The sequence below is a fragment of the Myotis daubentonii genome, chromosome 3 (assembly GCF_963259705.1).
Source record: "Myotis daubentonii chromosome 3, mMyoDau2.1, whole genome shotgun sequence".
NCBI classification, from domain to species: Eukaryota; Metazoa; Chordata; class Mammalia; order Chiroptera; family Vespertilionidae; genus Myotis; species Myotis daubentonii.
This window is the reverse complement of record NC_081842.1, coordinates 125,681,906-125,700,117: the sequence shown is the minus strand read 5'-3', so window position 1 is coordinate 125,700,117 and position 18,212 is coordinate 125,681,906. Positions and strand designations below refer to the sequence as shown.

Below are 18,212 nucleotides of genomic sequence, written 5' to 3'. Positions count from 1 at the left end.
CGGCCCAGTGATTGGGAAGTACAGCCAGCACCCAGACTCAGGTGAGCCCCACGTGCTTGTGCGTGCGCGTCATCATCTTTGTATTGCATCCAAACGGGCAATTTCATAAACACTCACACGCCTGTGTTTTCCCTCTCCTGTTTCTCCTCCTCCTTCACCCTCCAAGAGTTGCAGCTGAAGTTGGCCGTAGGTTGGACACTATAAGCATACATCTGTGTTCTCTACCCCCTTTGCTTCTAGAAAGAGCTGCTCATCCTCCTGTTTGTGCCCAGTTTGCACGCATGCCCTCGCCTCTTCCCCTGGCACCGGCACCGGCAGTCGGCACAGGCCTCAGCTGCCACCCACGCAGAGATGCAGAGTGTCTTAGGGACAGTGCTGGGCGAGATCAGAACGCCCGAGGGTGTTGGAGGCCTGGCTGACCGTGCTGCCGGGGAAGCTGCTGTCTGCTTGTGAATGAGTCTCGCGGGCTTGTTGCCCTCGGCCGCGGGGACGGCAGCGCCACCGCCACCGCCGTGCACCGCAGTGCTGCTGGTCACACGTGCCTGGCCTGACCCAAGCCCATGCCCCTCCACAGGGAGAGCCTGGGTCCCCGTGCAGCCTCGCAGGGAACTGAGCTCTGCCCCCGCAGCCCGCTGTTGCTTCACGCTAGATGCCACCTTGGCATGAGGTCAGACTCTAGTGCCATTTGCAAGATGCTTGGGTTTGTTGAGCCCTTTCCTTCCAGGCCCATAAATTGTTCTGTTTGGATTATTTGAGTTTTTGTTCCCTTAAATCAAGCCTTAGATACCCTGCCCTGTGTATTGGACTGGGCAAAACTAAGGCCCGAATAGCCAGGGCTCTCTGAGTGTGGGCACCTTTCTCTGGAACCATATGGAAGGCTGGGACAGAGTGGACATTGCTGTAACCCTGGGACCGCCAGCCTCCCTTCCTGCCAGGCTGGCTCGGCCTGAGGCACCCAGCAGTCCGTGTGTGCCTCAGCCCTCAGGGCCCACAGGGGACCTGCAAGAACCCAGCAGTCTACTGCCCAGAGGGTCTGACCTCCTGCCTCTGGGCTGCTCCTCCCTCTGCAGAGGGACTGAGCACCCTGGTCTGCACCCCAATAGCAGAGAGGGGAAGAGGGAAGTCCCTTCATGCATCCCAGGCCTCCCTGCTCCCCTCTGCCCTGCTCTCTCTGCCCCAGCGTGACTAGCTTCCTTTCCCCTTCCCTCTGCCCCTCCTCACCAGCCCTTTCTGATTGCCCTTCAGGTATGAGCGACAGTGTCAAGGACAAATTCTCCATCGCGTTTTCCATCGTGGGCATGTTTGCCTCCCACGCAGTGGGAAGCCTCAGTGTGTTCTTCTGTGCAGAGATCACCCCCACGGTGATAAGGTGAGTGGTGGGAGGTGCCCCGCAGGATGTGTTCCTGGGACCCTGGAGGGCTGCCCATTTGGCAAGGCTCCGAGTGAGTTCACAGCTCAGCTTTGGCTGGCCCTGGCCTCGGGCAAGGGTGATGCAGGTGCTGAGCAGTGAGCTTAGTGAAGAGGCATGCCACCCTGACCTGAGGCAGCTGAGAATCAGGTGAGAACTTGATCCTGGGCTCTGCCAGGCTGCAGTCTGAGGAAGAGGAGGAGGGGGAAGAAGAGAAGGAGGAGGAGGAGAAGGAGGAGGAAGAAGAAGAGGAAGGGGGAGGAGGAGGAGGAAGGAGGAGAAGGAGGATGAAGAGGAGGGGGGCGAAGAGGAGAAGGAAAAGGAGGAAGAGGAAGGGGAAGGGGAGGAGGAGGGGGGAGGAGGAGAAGGAGGAGGAGGAGGGGGAGGAAGGGAACACGGCAATGACTGGAAAGGAGTGAAATCGGCATATAACTTACACCCTCACTTCAACTGAAATCAAATGCTGCCAACTTCTCTGAGAGACCCCAGTGGAAAAAGTCTTTTCCTAAATAAAAAAGAGAAGTAGAAAGGGCCTTATTTTTTTTACTGGCTTGAGAAGTTGATGTCACTATTCCAAGTTGATGTCACAGGCCACATAGAGAGAAAGCCCAGCAAGTTGTATCATTGACTTACTGAGCCAGTATTTATCACAAACCCACCCGTGTGGCAGGCAGCAGCCGAGTGGGCAGCACAAGGACCCAGCCTGGCAGAGTTAGGATTAGTTCATAATTTCCCGAGAGTGGTGCTAACTTGTGCTTAGCTCATTTCTTTTGGTTCATGGAGGTTTGGTCCTTCCTGGTACTATCCCTGGGTAGTGGGGGCAGGAGAGGGGGCACACACCATTTGATGTTACTAAGATCATCTATAATAATAAAAGGGTAATGTGCTAATTAGACTGGACGTCTTCAGGACATTATTCCGGACGTTCTTCCTGACGAAGCCAGGGCCGGAGGGAAGCCAGCCCAGGCCCCGGGTGCCTGCCGGCAGCTGGAGGAGGGAAGCCCGGGTCCCAGGTCCCGGGTGCCAGAGGGAAGCCAGTGCTGGCAGCTGCGGGAAGGAAGGCCTACTCGTGCACGAATTTTCATGCATTGGGCCTCTAGTAGCATAATAAAAGGGTTTGCCTTTATTTAAAAGGGCACCACTTAACTGCAAAGTCATAGGTTTTCCTGGTAATTACTGTGTGGGACTATGGAAGAGCTCACCTTGGTATACTTTGAACTTTGTATGGGAATATCATTAGCATTTCCAACACATGTTTTAAAATATAAACTATGAATATGGGCAATTATTCAGCTGCGAAATAAAACCCAGAAGCCAGCATGACGACACTCTTTCCACCCGTACTTTCCCACATGGGGAAACGAGTGGGGGCCAACGTGATGGGCCCAAGGTGGGATTTGCTGGACTAATTATTTTAGCCCCAGGCCACTGGGAAGGACTCTGGGAGGAGGCAGGTAGGTTCGTGGACTCTTCTTCCCACATTCCCAGCAGGCACGCTGACCGCTGACGACAGAATTTTCACATGACCTCATTTTGATTCATTCTCCCAGATTTTTACAATGTATGCCAAGCCCTAGCCCGAGGCTGCTTGGTGCTGTGGGATAAAATGCCAAGCAATTGTGTACTTAAGAAATGAGCTGTGAAATGCCACATAGTCCGTCCTGCCCAACCTCTGCCCCAGCAAAGTGAAGAGCTGAGTCTGAAGTTTGCTCTTACTGTAATGCTGGATGTTGCAAAGTGCCGGAGGCAGATGGCAGCTCTCTCTTTTCTTTACCTACACCTCCTCCCTTCACAAAAGATTCCAGCAAAGAGGATTCTCTCTGTGGAGCAGAAGTCAGGGTTAGGCCGGCTCTCTGCTGGCCTCTGCGGCCTCTGTGACTGCAGGTGCTCCCTTGCGATGGCCACCCCTCCCCTCTGGGAGTGGGGAGACTTTACTTTCCCCTGTGAGATTTTGCATAAGCAGCTGAACTGTAGGAGACACCGTTTCATTTTCTTCTGTGATGCAAACCTGGAAAGATGATTTGGGGTAGAAATTCAACAAATATGTTGTCAGATTGAGTTTGCCAAGATGACAAATTAGAAAAATCCTGGCCCTTGGTGATGTTTCTGTACTTCCAGAGAATGAGAGAAAATTCAGTCCAAGGGGGGTCTTGTCTCCTGGCCAGGATGGAACTTTCTGGTGTTACTGATGACCCCCTCTTGGCACCGTTTCCTTCCGAAGGCAGTCCCTTACACGCACTCAGGGACAGGGACAGTTCCTACACAGTCCCAGGACCGGAGTGGCTTTCTTATCCTCCCCCCACTGCGTGCAGATAAATCCAGGGTGAGCTAGGATGGGTGGCCTGCAGTCTGCGAGCTTCATTGTTCTTAGTACAAAACTAGCCTTTTTCTACAAAGATGTATTTAAAACACATCTTCTGAACAAGAACGATAGTGCAGGTCAGCTGCCAGGGCTGACTGTGGGCAAATGGGAGGATAAGAACCTTTCTGCACAAAAGCTTGCGGAACTCCATTGTCCAAGAATGACAGCGACTCACCAGGGCTAATTAATCAATTCGTCGTGTTCCGTGATCCCACCAGACCCTCCCACTGCCGCTGCCGGGCACGCCTCCCTCCGGGCAGGCTCGTGTACTCGCCACCGTTCTTACCATTAGCGGAGGCAGGGAGGCAGCAGGTGCGCTTGGGGGACATTGCAGGTGGGTGGGAGGGGCCTGTGTCTGCAGCACCTTCTCTGCTTTGGCTTGGACAGTGGCAGGGTCCCGGTTGATCCAGAAGCAGCTGGCGGCTTTTTGTGGCAGGTCATCTTTTCTATGCGGTGTCCACCCGGAAGCGCAGGCGGGAGCCCCTTGTTCCCAGTCAGGTGAGAAAGGAGGCAGGTGCTGGTGACCACAGCAAGTCCACCTCATTTTCCCGAAGTTCTCACAGGTTCCCTCCACGCCCTGAGCCTCAATGGTGGATCCCCTGCTCTCGTCCGAGCCCATCCACTCCCTCCTGGTGTCTCCTGCTCTGCTCCCCTCAGGCCACCCCACCTCCTTCTAGAAACTTTTCTTAGCACTTGCCTTACCTGACGCCTTCATCCTAACTAACCCCTCCCGGTTCCCATCTCAGGACTAGACCCCAGACCCTGAGGTCTTCCTCTGTAAAGTTGTCTCAGGAGCCACCACTGGGGACAAAATGGCCTATGTGTAATGTAGAGTCTGCTTAGCTTTTTTAAAAATTTGTGTCTTAAATATATAAATACAATATTTATAACAAATGCTCAGTGAGTGACCAGAAGCCAAGGAGAAGAGCCACACACATTAGAAGTTTAACATCAGGACGAGGGCCGAGCAGAGGGCAGAGGATGAGCCAGAGCCCAGATTTGGGTCCTCAGCCCAGAGGAAAGAGCAGAAGTGGGCCAGTGTGATCCCAGAAGCCACTCATGCCTGCATGGCCCCGGCACGCCCTTCAGCCAGCCTCCACCTCTGTGCCCTCACATGAGAGGACTCATGACCGTCGCCTTGTGTGGTGGTGGTGGTGAGGGAGGAGAGAATATAGGCAAAGGGTTTGGCCTTGTAAAGGAAAACTGATATTGACAGCTATCCCAAGATATTGGCAAAGCTTGTATGCCTGTGGATTGATATTGAGCTCAGAATCCATTTTTCATTCTTTTACATGTCTGCTCATAATAATAGTTATATTTATTCTTTGGGGTTTTATAGAAAACCCCAGTCCAACTATTTATAATTACTGAACATGTATAACTGTCAATACTCTTTTTTTAAAAAAGAAAATTGATATAGTCCTACCTGAAAATTTTTGGCCATTATATTTATTTCTGTAAAAATTGACACAAATATTTGTTCATCCTTGACTTCACAGAAGTCTAGTAAAGACAAGCTAAGTAACATAAAAGAGGAAGTGAGAAATGGGAGGTATGTTTCTGGGATTCACATGTTCAACGGAATGATTTGAAGATTCTGGAATTCTTAATTCATTTGCTATTTCCAGGAAGGCAGCTCCCTGCATATAGATCTTTTTATCCTTAATTTAAATATTGTAACTAGTAAAATAAAGATAGCTGGTGGAAATGAAAATTTGTGTGCTCCCAAAGCACAGCAAGTTGCCCCTCCCCCATTATCTTTTATCTGTAAATTGAGGGTCTGGCTGCTCTACTGTGCATATGCTGCCCTCTAGTGGCAACCTAGAGAAGGGCAGAAAAACGCAGGAACCAATTGTGGGGAGGAAAATGAAACTATCACCTAATTATTAGCATGTAATGATCCCATTCAGTGAAATTTCAAAAAGAAAACACAAAGCCAGAAATGATGTGCCAAATTCTGCCCAAATTGTTTCTAATCTTACTGAATAATTTTAAGGTATCTTTGATAGAAAACCAAGCAGAAAATTGCTTTCATTGAAAAAAATATATAAAGATATATTGCACATTATATATGCATGTGTACATACCTGTTTATGTATATATAGTATATAGGTAATTTTTTAATGGTCCCTCTAATCCTACCAAAAATCAAATATATTTCATGTGACATGATTTATTAACATAATGTATTAGTATGGTCAGGTTCATTGGGCATGATGAAGGGAGACTTCTGTGTGGTGCTGAGCTCTGCTCCTTCAACCATGAATCCGTGTTCAGTCTCTCTCGTGGGTCTGTGCACTCTACCTGCCTTCATGTTAACCCATGTGTGGTCTTTACATGTACTGAGCTGCCTGCCAGTGGCATTCACTCTTAGTGGCAAGGTCAGGTGGAAGCCAAGCAGGTTTCAGAGAAAATGATGACTTACTGATATCAAAGGCCCCGCTGAAACATGTCCATTTTCCCCGGCATCCAATACGTCCCTTGCAACATCCTGTGGCTTCCTGAAGTGACTAGAATCATCAAAAAGACTAAGTGGCACTCTAGCTGGTTTGGCTCAGTGGATAGACCATCAGCCTGTGGGCTGAAGGGTCCTGGGTTCGATACCGGTAAAGGGCACATACCTCGGTTGCAGGCTGGATCCCCGGTCCTGTTCTGGACAATCAATCAATGTGTCTATCTCACATCGATGTTTCTCTCTCTCTCTCTCTCTCTCTCTCTCTCTCTCTCTCTCTCTCTCTCCCCCCCCTTCTCCCACTCTCTCTAAAAATAATGGGAAAATATCTTCTGTATTAACAACAACAAAAAAAGACTAAGTGGCTATTTTAGGAGTTCATACTACTCATCTCACAGATGGAGTCAATCACGGTGCTCTTTCCGGCGGTCATCCATATTTAACCTGTCCTGTTTGTTTGGGCGAGCTGACCTTCCTACCTACGAAGCCAGGGTAATCCATAAACAGCCAATACTTACTAGGCACAGACAGTGTGTGCCCGTTGATATTCTAGGAAGTGCTCCTTGACCTTGAAGGGTCCATAGCTAACAAGGATGGTGAGCACATGAACAAATACTAATAGAAAGGTTCAGCGTGTCTTTAAAAGGTTCTCCGGGACACTCTATCTGGGAAAGGGTTAATAGCTGGGAGACACTCCCCAGAACACTGCTGTTCCTCATTTGTGTCCCCTTGATGGCTCAGTGGCACATGATGTGACCATTCCTCTAGCGCTTTCAGTCTCTCCCTTGGGGAAGGCGTTCTAATGCACAGACGGCACTGATGACATGTCACAGCCTGGGTGAGGAGGCTGGCTGCTTTCTTCCGTGGCTAAGTGTAGGGAATGCCATCTCTCATTGATTAGTGTATCAGTTATCTATTGCTGTGTAACAAATTACCCCACGACTTAGTGGCTTAAAGCAACCTATGCTTATTCTATCACAGTTTCTGTGGGTACAGCCTGCATGTCCTAGCTGGGCTCTCAACTTCAGGGTCTCCCCAGGCCACAATCAGCTGGACTCACTTCCAAGCTCATTCAGTAACTGGCAGGTTTCTTAACCCATCTGGGCTGCTATGACAGAACACCACAGACTGGGTGCTGTATACACAGAAAGTTAGTTACTTCTCACAGTCCTGGAGGCTGGGAAAGCCACGGTGTCCGCGGGTTTGGTGTCTGGTGAGGGCCTGCTTCCTGGTTCACAGATGCCGTGTTCTTGCTGCATCCTCACATGCTGGGAGGCAGAGAGCTCTCAGGGGTCCTTTTCTAAGTGCACCAACCCCATCATGGGGGCTCCATCCTCATGACGTAATCACTTCCCAAAGGGCCCTCTTCTGATACCAACACATTGGGGATTAGGAGTTCACATATGAATTTGGGGGGACACACACATTCAAACCGTAACAAAAGTATTCAGTTCCTCACCGAACAAGGACCTTGTTCCTTGTTGGCTTTAGGCTGGGGCCACCTTAGGTCCTGGCCACATGGACCTCAACAACCCAGCAGCTTGCTTCATGAAAGCCAGCAAGGGAGTTTGCTGGAGTCCAGTCTTCTGTAAGCTAATCATGGAGGGACAGCTCATCACCTTTGCTGCATTTTATTAGTAAAAAGTGAGTTGCCAGGTCCAACTCATCTCGAGGTACGGGGTGTGAACAGTGGGTGGTGGGAGTGATTGGGACCATACCGAGTGAATACCCAGGGGCCAGCCAGCTCTCAGCCAGCGGCTGGGTAGAGGCTAGAGCTAGCAAACTGAGTCAGGCCTGGTCCCGCCCTGGAAAACCACTGAAGAATAAGAGCCGCACAGACATGCAAACATGAGTGAGTCAAGTGTGCTGAGGATATGGTGGGAGCACTGGGAGGAGGGAAGGCAGCGGGCAGAGCACTTGGCAGCCTGCACAGCCTGTACCAGGGCCCAGAGGGAGCAGCCAGTGGTCTGGGAGGAGGGAGGTGAGTGCACGGGGAGCAGTGTGGGGGGAGGGAGGGAGCCGGAGCAGAAGTCTCTGGAAGGGAGAGGGGTATGAGGCAGCTTCAGGAGGCATTGTCTGCAGGGCTTGGGTGTGATGACCAGGGAGGAGGAGAAGGAAGGAACAAAGCTGTTCCAGCACCTCCACCAGCCTGTGGGTCTCCACCTTATCTCTGGAGGCTTTAGGCCTCTCTCTCTCTCTCTCTCTCTCTCTCTCTCTCTCTTTAGGCCTCTCTCTCTCTCTCTCTCTTTAGGCCTCTCTCTCTCTCTCTCTCTCTCTCTCTCTCTTTAGGCCTCTCTCTCTCTCTCTCTCTCTCTCTCTCTCTCTCTCTTTAGGCCTCTCTCTCTCTCTCTCTCTCTCTCTTTAGGCCTCTCTCTCTCTCTCTCTCTCTCTTTAGGCCTCTCTCTCTCTCTCTCTCTCTCTCTCTCTCTTCTTCACCCGAGGATATGTTTCTTTTTGATTTTTAAAGAAAGAGGAAAAGAGGGAGGGAAGAAAGGAGAGAGAGAGAGAGAGAAACAAACATCAAACCCGCACCCTGACTAGGAATCAAACAACAACCTTTTGGTGTATGGACAGCGCTCCAGCCGACAGAACCACCCACCCGGCCAAGCCTGGCCCCTCCTCTCTTTAGCCTCTCAGTTCTTGAACTTGCTCAGCTCAGGCCTTGCTGTCAGGTTCCTCCTCATCCCTCACCAAACACCCCCAACCCCAGCCAATCCACTGATCTCAGTGGTCTTCCCTTCACCTCCTGCTGTTTGTCACTTTAATATTAATACAGCAAGAAAGGAGTTAGAAATGCATCAATATTTCTGCTTTGTGGTGCCAACAGAGAGGTGATGAGAGTTAGCCTAGCAGGGAATATCAGCAGCAAACCTGCTCCGCCTAGGGCTGCTCGCTGTGCCGCTCTCCCTACCCCCTTTACAGACTCTCCCTGCGGCTCACAGAGGGGACGCTGCCTCACAGAGGGGACTCTGCCTCACAGAGGGGACGCTGCCTCACAGAGGGGACGCTGCCTCACAGAGGGGACGCTGCGGATGATGGAGCCAGAGCTCTGACCCAGCCGCCTGTTCTCTTAACTGTTGCATCTCCTGCCTGTGTAGCAAGAAGAGTCTGTGAGGCAGCTCGCTCTGGCCTGGCCTGTGTGTGTGGGTTGCCCGAGGTGGGGTGGCCCTAATTGCTAACTGCAATCTTGATGCTCCTCTACTTGAATGAACACCAGTGACAAGTCATGTCTCCTCCTTCTCTAAGCTCACGAGGCAGTTACCTACCCAGGAACCTGGCAGGGCTGGGCGTGAAGCACCGGAGCTCAGCTGGGGCAGAGTGAGAGATCCCCATGGAGGGCTTGGAGGGGAGAACGGGCAGGAGGGCAGCAGGGCGGGGGAGCCCTGGGAGCTGTGCATTATCTGGAGGCAGATGGGAGCCATGGAAGGATTTGGAGCAAGTGACTGGCATGATCAGCTCTGTATTCTAGACAGGGCACTTTGTCAGCAGTGAGGAAATGAAGTCTGAGGAGATGGGAGGACCCCTGTGGGAGACACCAGTGAAAGGAGTGTAACCCCCATGGGCCTGAGCTGCTCAGGGTTGGACAGGAAGGGGGCTGGGAAAGGGAAGTGCCAGGGACTCCCAGGCTTGGCTTTGTCCCTAGGGCAGTGCACCTGGTGAGACTGTCTGAAACCCAGCCTGGGTCTTAGCCTGCAGCAACCTAAGGAGAAGTGTTTCCCACCCTCCTCACCTCTGAATCACAGGCACTTGCTGTGCCTGAGGCCACACCCTCTGGGGTGGGCTGCTACCTGCAAACACAAAAGGCCATTCCTAATTTAGGGAGAGAAGAGGAGAGAGAAATTTATTATTTTGATTTTGAAACATGACAAAATGGGGGAGACCACCCATTGTCCCACTCATGCACACACAGTTGCCATTCTTAAGTTCTGTTCTTTGAGAAAAAATATTTGCAAGACTCTGCTCTGTCCTATCTTTATCATAAAACTGTATGTCTGACTTAAGGTGGCCCTTAGGTCCAGCTGTCCACCTGGAGAGCCCCAGCATGCTACCATCTCTACCTGAGTGCCCCTAAGCCCGGTCACCCTCCCGATCCTGGACCGGCCAGCCAGAGGGTGGGATGTAGTAGGACGGCAGGTAGCAAAGGCAGGGTGTCTCCTTCCCTTGTTGGGGACAGTAACGCCCCAGAGAAGGCCTGCAGAGCAAAGCAGAACAGAAACTCCCACCCAGGCAGCAGGGTGGAAGGGAGAGGGGAGCCCGGACAGTCTCTGCATTCTCAGGAAGAAAGGTGAGGCGCCCTTCTAGACTAGAAGTCTGGGGATTTGTATCAACAGGAGGCCCCAGGTGGAACAGTTTTAGAGTTTTTCCTAACAGCTTTATTGAGGCATAATTAACATGCCATAGCATCCATGCACTTTTAGTAAATAGCGCAATGACAGTGCAAGCCTCACCACAGCCCAGTTACAGAACATTTTCCCCAAAAGTTCTTCATGGCCCTTGTAGTCTCCCTCCCGCTCCCAGAGCCAGGCAGCCACTCGCCTGCTTCCTGTCTCAATAGATCGGCCTTCTTTTGGACATTTCCTATAAATGGATTCATACAGTCACCTAGTGTGGTTCTAAATTCACCCATGTTCCTTTTTTATCATGGGTGCTATTCCACTGTATATGACAGACCACATTTTGTTTCTTTAGTCACCAGTTGGACAATGGAATTCTGTCCAATTTTTGGATGTTATGAATAATGCTACAATGAACATTCGCTGGTACGTTTTTGTGTGGACACAGGTTTTCATGTTGCATAGGAGGGTGCAATTGTTGGATCATAAAAATTTATACTTAACTTTTAAAGAAACTGCTAAGCTTTTCCACAGTGGCTACACCATTTTTCTTTCCTACCAGCCATATGAGGCTTCTAGTTTCTCTGCATCCTCACCAACACATGTTATTGTCTGTCTTTCTGATTATAGCCATCCTAGGGGCGTGAAATAGTATCTCATTGTGGTTGTGATTTGCATGTCTCCAAATGTACTCATTGGATGTCTTATGGTTTCTCTGGAGAAATGTCTATTTAATTCTTTGGCCAGTTTTTTAAATTGGGTTATTGTAAATATGTCTCTCTTCTCAGCATCCAGCACGGCTAGAGAGCGGTCCAGTTCCTGAGTGGGGGCGGCTGGGGATTGAGAAAATGAAAGAAAGACACAGACACAGAGGTGGAAGGAAAAAGCTGGGGCCGGGTGGGACCACTGTCCTCTGATGATGAGACAGGGACAGAGATGTGACCCAGAGCGGATACAGCGTATTTATTTTATACAGCAAAAAAACAGGAAGTTTTACTAAAAGTTAAGACAAAGGAGATTATGTGCATTCTTGGGTGGGCCCGAGTTGCATTCATTCCTGGTGCTTGGCTGGATTTAAATAACAAGACCCACCCCCTGGCACCTGGGCTGAAGGTCAGCTGACAACACTCCTGCCTTTTGACAAAGGACATGTTTCCAGGATGTGGCTTTGCCGAGGCCACTAGCTTCAGCTGACAATAATTAAAGAAATGCCCATGTGCCTTCCTAGGTGCTCTTACAGGTTATCTTCTTACTGAGAGCTCTTTATATGTTCTGGATTCAAGTCCTTTATCACATATGCTTTGTAAACATTTTCTCCCAGTGTATGGTCTGTCTTTTCATTTTCTTAAGAGTGCCTTTTGGAGGACAGAACTTTCAAAGTTTTTTAAAGTCCAATTGACCATATTTTCCTCTTATGTATCCTGCTTTTGGTGTCATGTGTAAGTAATTTTTTTCCTAAAAAAAATATGTTTTCCCTTTTCTTCTAGAAGTGTTATAGTTTGAGCCCTTATATTTAGGTCTGTGACCCATTTATAGTTCATTTCTGTGTTCGCTGGGCAGCAAAGGCCCGACTTTATTCATTTGCACGTGGATATCTAGTTGTCCCAACGCCACTTGTTGAAAAGACTGTCTCTTCCCTGTTGAATTTGCCTTTGTCAGAATCAGTTGACCATGAATGTAAGGGTTTATTTCTGAACTGTCAATCCTGTTCCCTTGACCTATCAATACACCAGCACCACATTGCCTTAGTTACTGTAGCTTTATAGTAAGTTTTGAAATTGGAAAAGTCAGTTCTTGATTTTGTTATTTTTCAAAATTGTATTAGCTATTTTGAGTCCTTTACATTTTCATATAATCTTGAGATTAGCTTATCATTTTCTGCAAAAATAAAAGTCATCTTGGAATTTGATAGGGATTGTGTTGGATCAATTCAGAAAGAATTGCTATCATAACAATATTGAGTCTTCCAATCCATGAACATGGAATGTCTTTCCATTTTTTAAAATCTTTTAAATTTTTCTCAGCTGCATTCGTTTTATAGCTTCCAGCACACAAGTCTTGCATTTCCTTTGTTATTTATGTCTAAGTATTTTACTCTTTTGATGTTATCATGACAGGAATTCTCTTAATTCCATCTTCAACTTGTTGGTTGCTAGCATGTAGACACACAGTTGACTTTTATAGGTTGATCTTGTACCTCATGTCCTTGAAGGTCAGTATTTTTGTGAGTTAGAGGCACCTACAGTGTCACCAAGGGAACCACAGGTCCTTGGGAGCTCCCAGCCCTGTGTCCTACACGCTACAGGGGCCTACCCTTGCGCCCCTCTTTGCCTCATGAGCACATCCAAGAGTAAAGGTCAGTTCACTGAAGGGCAGTACCTAACTCTTGACCGGGTCCATTTGGAAGTTATTTAAACCAACTGAAATCTGAACTCCTCGGCCTTCTGCCTACTAATCTGCATCTGCTCTCTGAGGTGAGGCAAAGTCTGCATTTCCCCTGAGACAAGACCGCCTCGCCCGGCCCCTTCCCCGTGGCCCCAGAGCTCCGAGACCAGCCAACCGTCCGTCCTGTAAGTGAGGGCCCAGTGGACAGTAGGACCATTACCTCCTGTCACCTGAACACCGTGGTCCTCTTTACTGCAGCCTAGCACTGCACCTCTTTCTTGGTGTCCACATAATACCTTCTCCCCAGAAATATATCTTTACGCCCAAATAGCCATTAATTGGAGGTTTGATGGGTTTTCCTGCTGCTGTGTATCTACAATGCCTTTGGAGTGTTTGGTAGGTCTCCTCCTGTGGCAGAGGAGTGGAGGCAAGTGGCTCAGGCTCCAGGCTTGTCCTGTGCTACCTGAGCTCAGTGCGGTGGGAACGTCTCCGTCAGTGCATGGCTGCTGGAACAGCCTTTCCCAGAGACGGGACACTCCCATTGGTGGGGTGCAGAATGATTCTAGGAAATACGTGGGACTCGACAGTAAATAACATCAACTCACAGCGAGAAAATACTGTTTTCAACGTGTCTTCAAATCTCTGATTGTGGCAAAGAGAAAGTCTGCTAGTGTCGGTATGTCTTTAACACCTTTAACCCTCGGCAATCCAACCAGCCCCACTGCTACTTTTCTAAATGAAGAGCAAGCCATGGGAAAATAGCAGAATTTAATACTACTCTCTTTTTCACTGTATGTACATTATTCATGGCAAGGGATAGTTTTCCACTTACAGTGACATTATAAAGTTGTCTTTCAAATTAAATGAGGGAAAGTATTACATGAATTAGAGGTGGTGTACAGGTGGCCCAGATGACGGTGGTTTGGGATATCCTACAAGGGGGATGCACCACAGGTGGGGGGCATGCCGGGTGCCCACGCCCCAGCCAGGCCACGGGGTCTGCCGTGACCTTGCCATGTCCGCACTCTGGGAGCCACAGCGCCAGGCGCGTGGGTGGCCGTGGACACTAACCTCGGTGATCGGCCCTCCTGCAGGTGCGGCGGGCTGGGGCTGGTGCTGGCCAGCGCAGGCTTCGGCATGCTGACGGCGCCCATCATCGAGCTGCACAACCAGAAAGGCTACTTCCTGCACCACATCATCTTCGCCTGCTGCACGCTCATCTGCATCATCTGCATCCTCCTGCTGCCCGAGAGCCGGAACCAGAGCCTGCCCGAGAGCCTCTCCAACGGGGAGCACTACACGCGCCAGCCGCTCCTGCCGCACAAGAAGGCCGAGCAGCCGCTGCTGCTCACCAACGCGGAGCTCAAGGACTACTCGGGCCTCCACGATGCCGCGGCCGCGGGGGACGCGCTGCCCGACAGCGCCGCCGCCAACGCAGCCAACGGCCTGCGGTCCTGCGGCTCTGCGCGCGGCCTGCCCTGAGAGACCTGGGCCCGTGCGGGGGCTGCGCGCAGGGTCACCGGGGGACCAGACATGTGGCTGCGAGCACACGCGGCTCTGCCGGGCTCACCGGGCACCGACGCCGCGGGAGCACAGGACCTTCGCTGGTGTGGGGGGATTCTTTCCAAAACGCTAAGGATCGTGTGAGGAAGCAGACTCTTTGGAAATAAGACTTTCTTTTCTGCCATTAAATGTTTGTATTTATTTTGGTCATTTTTACGAGAAGCACTTTATTCCCTTTCCTCTCACTGATCTTGAAATAGAACCACCCCCTTCGAAAGAGGGACCCAGTCTCCCCGCCGGCAGCGGCCAGATGCCCCCAGGGCCGCCGGCTGTGCGCAGACACCACGCAGCAGTTCAGACTGCGCCATGCTGACATGTAAACAATGCGGTGTCCGCCAGAGAGGCTGATGGTCTGAAAGGTTTTGTGTTTGTAGGGTGTGAGCTTCTGGTCCATGTTTTGAAAGAAAGCTCACGAATGTCATTAAAACCAGCTTAATCTTTCCTTCAAGATCATCCTTTTGTACTGGATGCTGGAAACTCTTTGGGGAAAAGCTTCAACATGTCACCACAAATCGTAAATGACCCGTGGCAGTGTCGCCAGTTTTCTAACGCAAGTTTGCCTGGTTCAGTTCACGACTAGATGCGCTGAGGTGTGAGGCATTTAGCATTAATGCTTTCTCCGATTCAGCTCCGCGGGAAAGCTCCCTCCATCAGCTTTTCCAGCACTACCTGAAAACACGCTACTTTCTGACGGGAAACCAATGGGACAAGAACTGAAATAGAGGACTAAGGCAAACCCACAGAGGGTGGGTGCTCTCCCAAAGACAGCGCATGCACATCTGGAGCACACCACACGGCATCACCAGCTTGGATGACTGTCCGCTCCCACTGATTTCACGCTGAGACTGCAAACCTGTGGGAGCCGGTCCCCCTCATGCCTGCCTTTGCCTGCTTCCTGCTTCCTCCCCCTTCCCTCAGCACAGAGGTGGGGCTTGGGGCAAGCAGTGGGATGCTCATAGGTTAGTCCAACTGACCTCCTGCCTCTCTTAAAGCTTCAAGACCAATTGAGAGGAAGCAATAACTCCCCAAAGTTCAACTCCCATCCCCAATAGCCAAGGGTTGTCACTGACTTCATTGCTTGTCCCAGACAGTGCAGGATTCCTCTTCCCTTTCACAGCAGGCATTCTCACCTGTCTGAGGGTGTTTCAGAGGAAGCTTGGAGGGCCTCCGCAAGGACACGCGGGGGGGGGGGGGGGGGGGGGCACTAAGGAACAAGCTTCATTGGCGCAGGCAGGCGCCCCCTTGAGCAACATAGGCACCTGATTTTCCAGACAGCCTGGGTCCTTTCTAGGATTGTCCACCCACCCCACCCCCCACTTTGTGACATGTGTCTTTGTCATGGGCTGTGTTTTTCCCGGGAAATCAGTCTCGGGCCTGTGACTTAGGTGACCTCCAACTGACAGTTGCTAGAACTCAAAGGGCCTGAAAAGGGGTTGGCTTAACTTCCCTTTCTCCCCTTCTAGCTCTCTACCTGGCCTGTTTCTTACTGTGTCCGCCCACCACTCCCCTCCGAACCTGGTGGACTTTAATAGGAACTGGTGAATTGATAAAAAAAAATATGGTGAGGAGGTGAAACTTGCAAGTGTGTGTGACTCCAGTGACTAAACCGTACTTTCTGTCGAATCAACGGGGTCTGGGGTCTCCAGCCTCGTCCAAGGGCCGCTGCCTAGGAAGAAGGCCACCTGGCCAGTCTCCCTATTTCAAGCCCCACTCATCCTCTCCGCTCATCTCTTAGGTCACTTTTGTTCCATGTTTCCATGTGAGTCCACATTCACCTTACTTTACAAAGGCCTTTCTTTACAAATGTGCAGCCTCCGCGTGCCAAACTTGTTGAATACCTTCTGCCTTTTTTAGAGTACTTGCGACAAGCCACCTGGCAGCAAGACCCATTAATCCAGGACATGACATATGCAGCCGCCAAGCCCCTGAGCAGCTGAGGAAGGTGGGTAGGGGCCAGCGAGGCCCTGGGCCTGCACCTGGCCAGGTGCATGTCCGCATCACCCCCACACCAGGGCACCTTGCAGTCCCCTTACTGTACTACGGAAGTATTGTAGCATTCTCTCACTGATCGCAGAGGCCTCCCTTAAAATGTGATGGAGCTGCGGAGTGCTGCCGGTAATCTCTAGGAAGGCGGAGGGAAGGCACAGCACTTACAAACTCCTGTTCCTCTTCAGGGTTAGGCTGAGCTCCTCTTCTGTTGCTGGGTTAGCTTAAGAATATCTGAAGCTCTTAAGGAACACCTTTATCAAATGTAGCCAAAGCAGAAAGGCTTCCCTGTGGGCTGAGCCCCGTGAAATCCCACACCAAGTGGGCAAGGCGGCCAGGGCCCGCTGAGCCTGACACACGTCCAGTCCCGCCTTGCTCTGCATGGGAAGGGGCTGCAGCCACCAGCTCCCTAGCACCTATTGGTCAAGCTTGGACTCCTCAGTCCTGTTTCCTTCGTGGTCAGTAGGGAAACAGTTCACAGACACCTGCCATTTCAAGTCCACTTCCCCATCACCTCCTACCCGCCCAGGGAGTCACCTCCAGGTATGTGCTGCAGCCACTCTCCTCCACCAGCCACTCTTGCATCCTGCTATCCTATCGGGGAGCTGTAACCCCTTTCAATAAGTTATGCACAAATGTGAACGCCTGAGGCAGGGCTGGACAGCTCTTCATCTGTTCTTTTCCAGAAGTCAATCATAACTCAGAGCAAGTACCCTAAGTACTAGCACCCAAGTCAAATAGGGAAAAGTTTTAAATCTTTTATTTTCTAAAAGAGTAGAATTACTTGCAACTAGAGGAAAGGGGCTGGTAAGTTGTTTTGGCCACAGAACAGAAAGCAAAAATGGACGTCGTAAAGGAAGTACTGCACTCAAACCATACCACTTCCTAGAGCCAAACAAGAAATGACTGAAGTGCCATTAAATGAATTGTGACCATCGCACCTCCCAGCCCCTAGGTGGCGCACGCGCACGTGCTGGGGAAAGCGCACGCTTCCCTTTCAAAGGATGCCTCGCTTTGCTGTAGGTGTTTTGGAAAAGCAGCAGTGTGTTCTGTCCAGTGGGGATATTCCCTCTGTCCTTTCTGCCGCCCCAACATTTGAGGTTCCTAGTCAGAACCGTGTTACTGCACATCCACCGGGCTCACTCTGGAGGTGCTCATTCATAGCACAAGCCTATCGAGTTCTGAACTGTGTCGTTCAAAGATAATGTCTGCATGATGTCACATCTGTTGTACCTTTGAGGAAAATTTGTATGTAAATGTACAGAAATAAAAATGTTGCCCCATTAACAAATTTCCTCTGGAATGTCTTCCCTACCTCATCTGATGGTATCCAATGAAGGGCATTTCATGACCATTGACAAGTAATAAAAACTCTTTATTCAGACCTTGCTGAGTCCCTGTTTTAGCGCCTCTGTGAACCGAGTCTGGCCTGGGAAGGGTGGGTGGTCCTCATCTGCTAGCAGAGTCCTGGTCTTAAAGGCAGGCAGAGGCAGAGAGGATTAAACACAGACTGTTTATTCAGGGCCAGTCTAAACCACCTGAGAAATGGGGCCATCAGTAAATTTGAGAGCTTTTCTCTTGTGTATTGATGTCCTGCTAATCTGTGACCTGCAAGTTCCCAGAAAGGTTGAGAAATGATTATCTGACACTGTGATTCTATAAGGAAAGACTGATAACCAAAAACCTTCTTCTCTAATGTAGTATTTTTTCACAAGAAAACAA

General features: G+C 50.3%; 1 protein-coding gene across 3 annotated transcripts in view; it reads left to right on the top strand.

Moving 5' to 3' along the window:
• Window positions 1-17,874, top strand: part of SLC22A23 (solute carrier family 22 member 23) — a 185,902-nt gene extending 168,028 nt beyond the window's left edge. The window contains exons 8-11 of one of the 3 annotated variants that reach the window (XM_059688456.1): window positions 9-41; window positions 167-190; window positions 1,246-1,369; window positions 14,036-17,874. In XM_059688456.1, coding sequence (XP_059544439.1) covers window positions 9-41; window positions 167-190; window positions 1,246-1,369; window positions 14,036-14,423 — 569 coding nt within the window. In that variant the 3' untranslated portion in view covers window positions 14,424-17,874. Of the gene's footprint in view, window positions 1-8; window positions 42-166; window positions 191-1,245; window positions 1,370-14,035 lie in introns of those variants that run through there. The other 2 variants (XM_059688457.1, XM_059688458.1) reach the window with 2 other exon arrangements.
• Window positions 17,875-18,212: the final 338 nt, after the last annotated feature.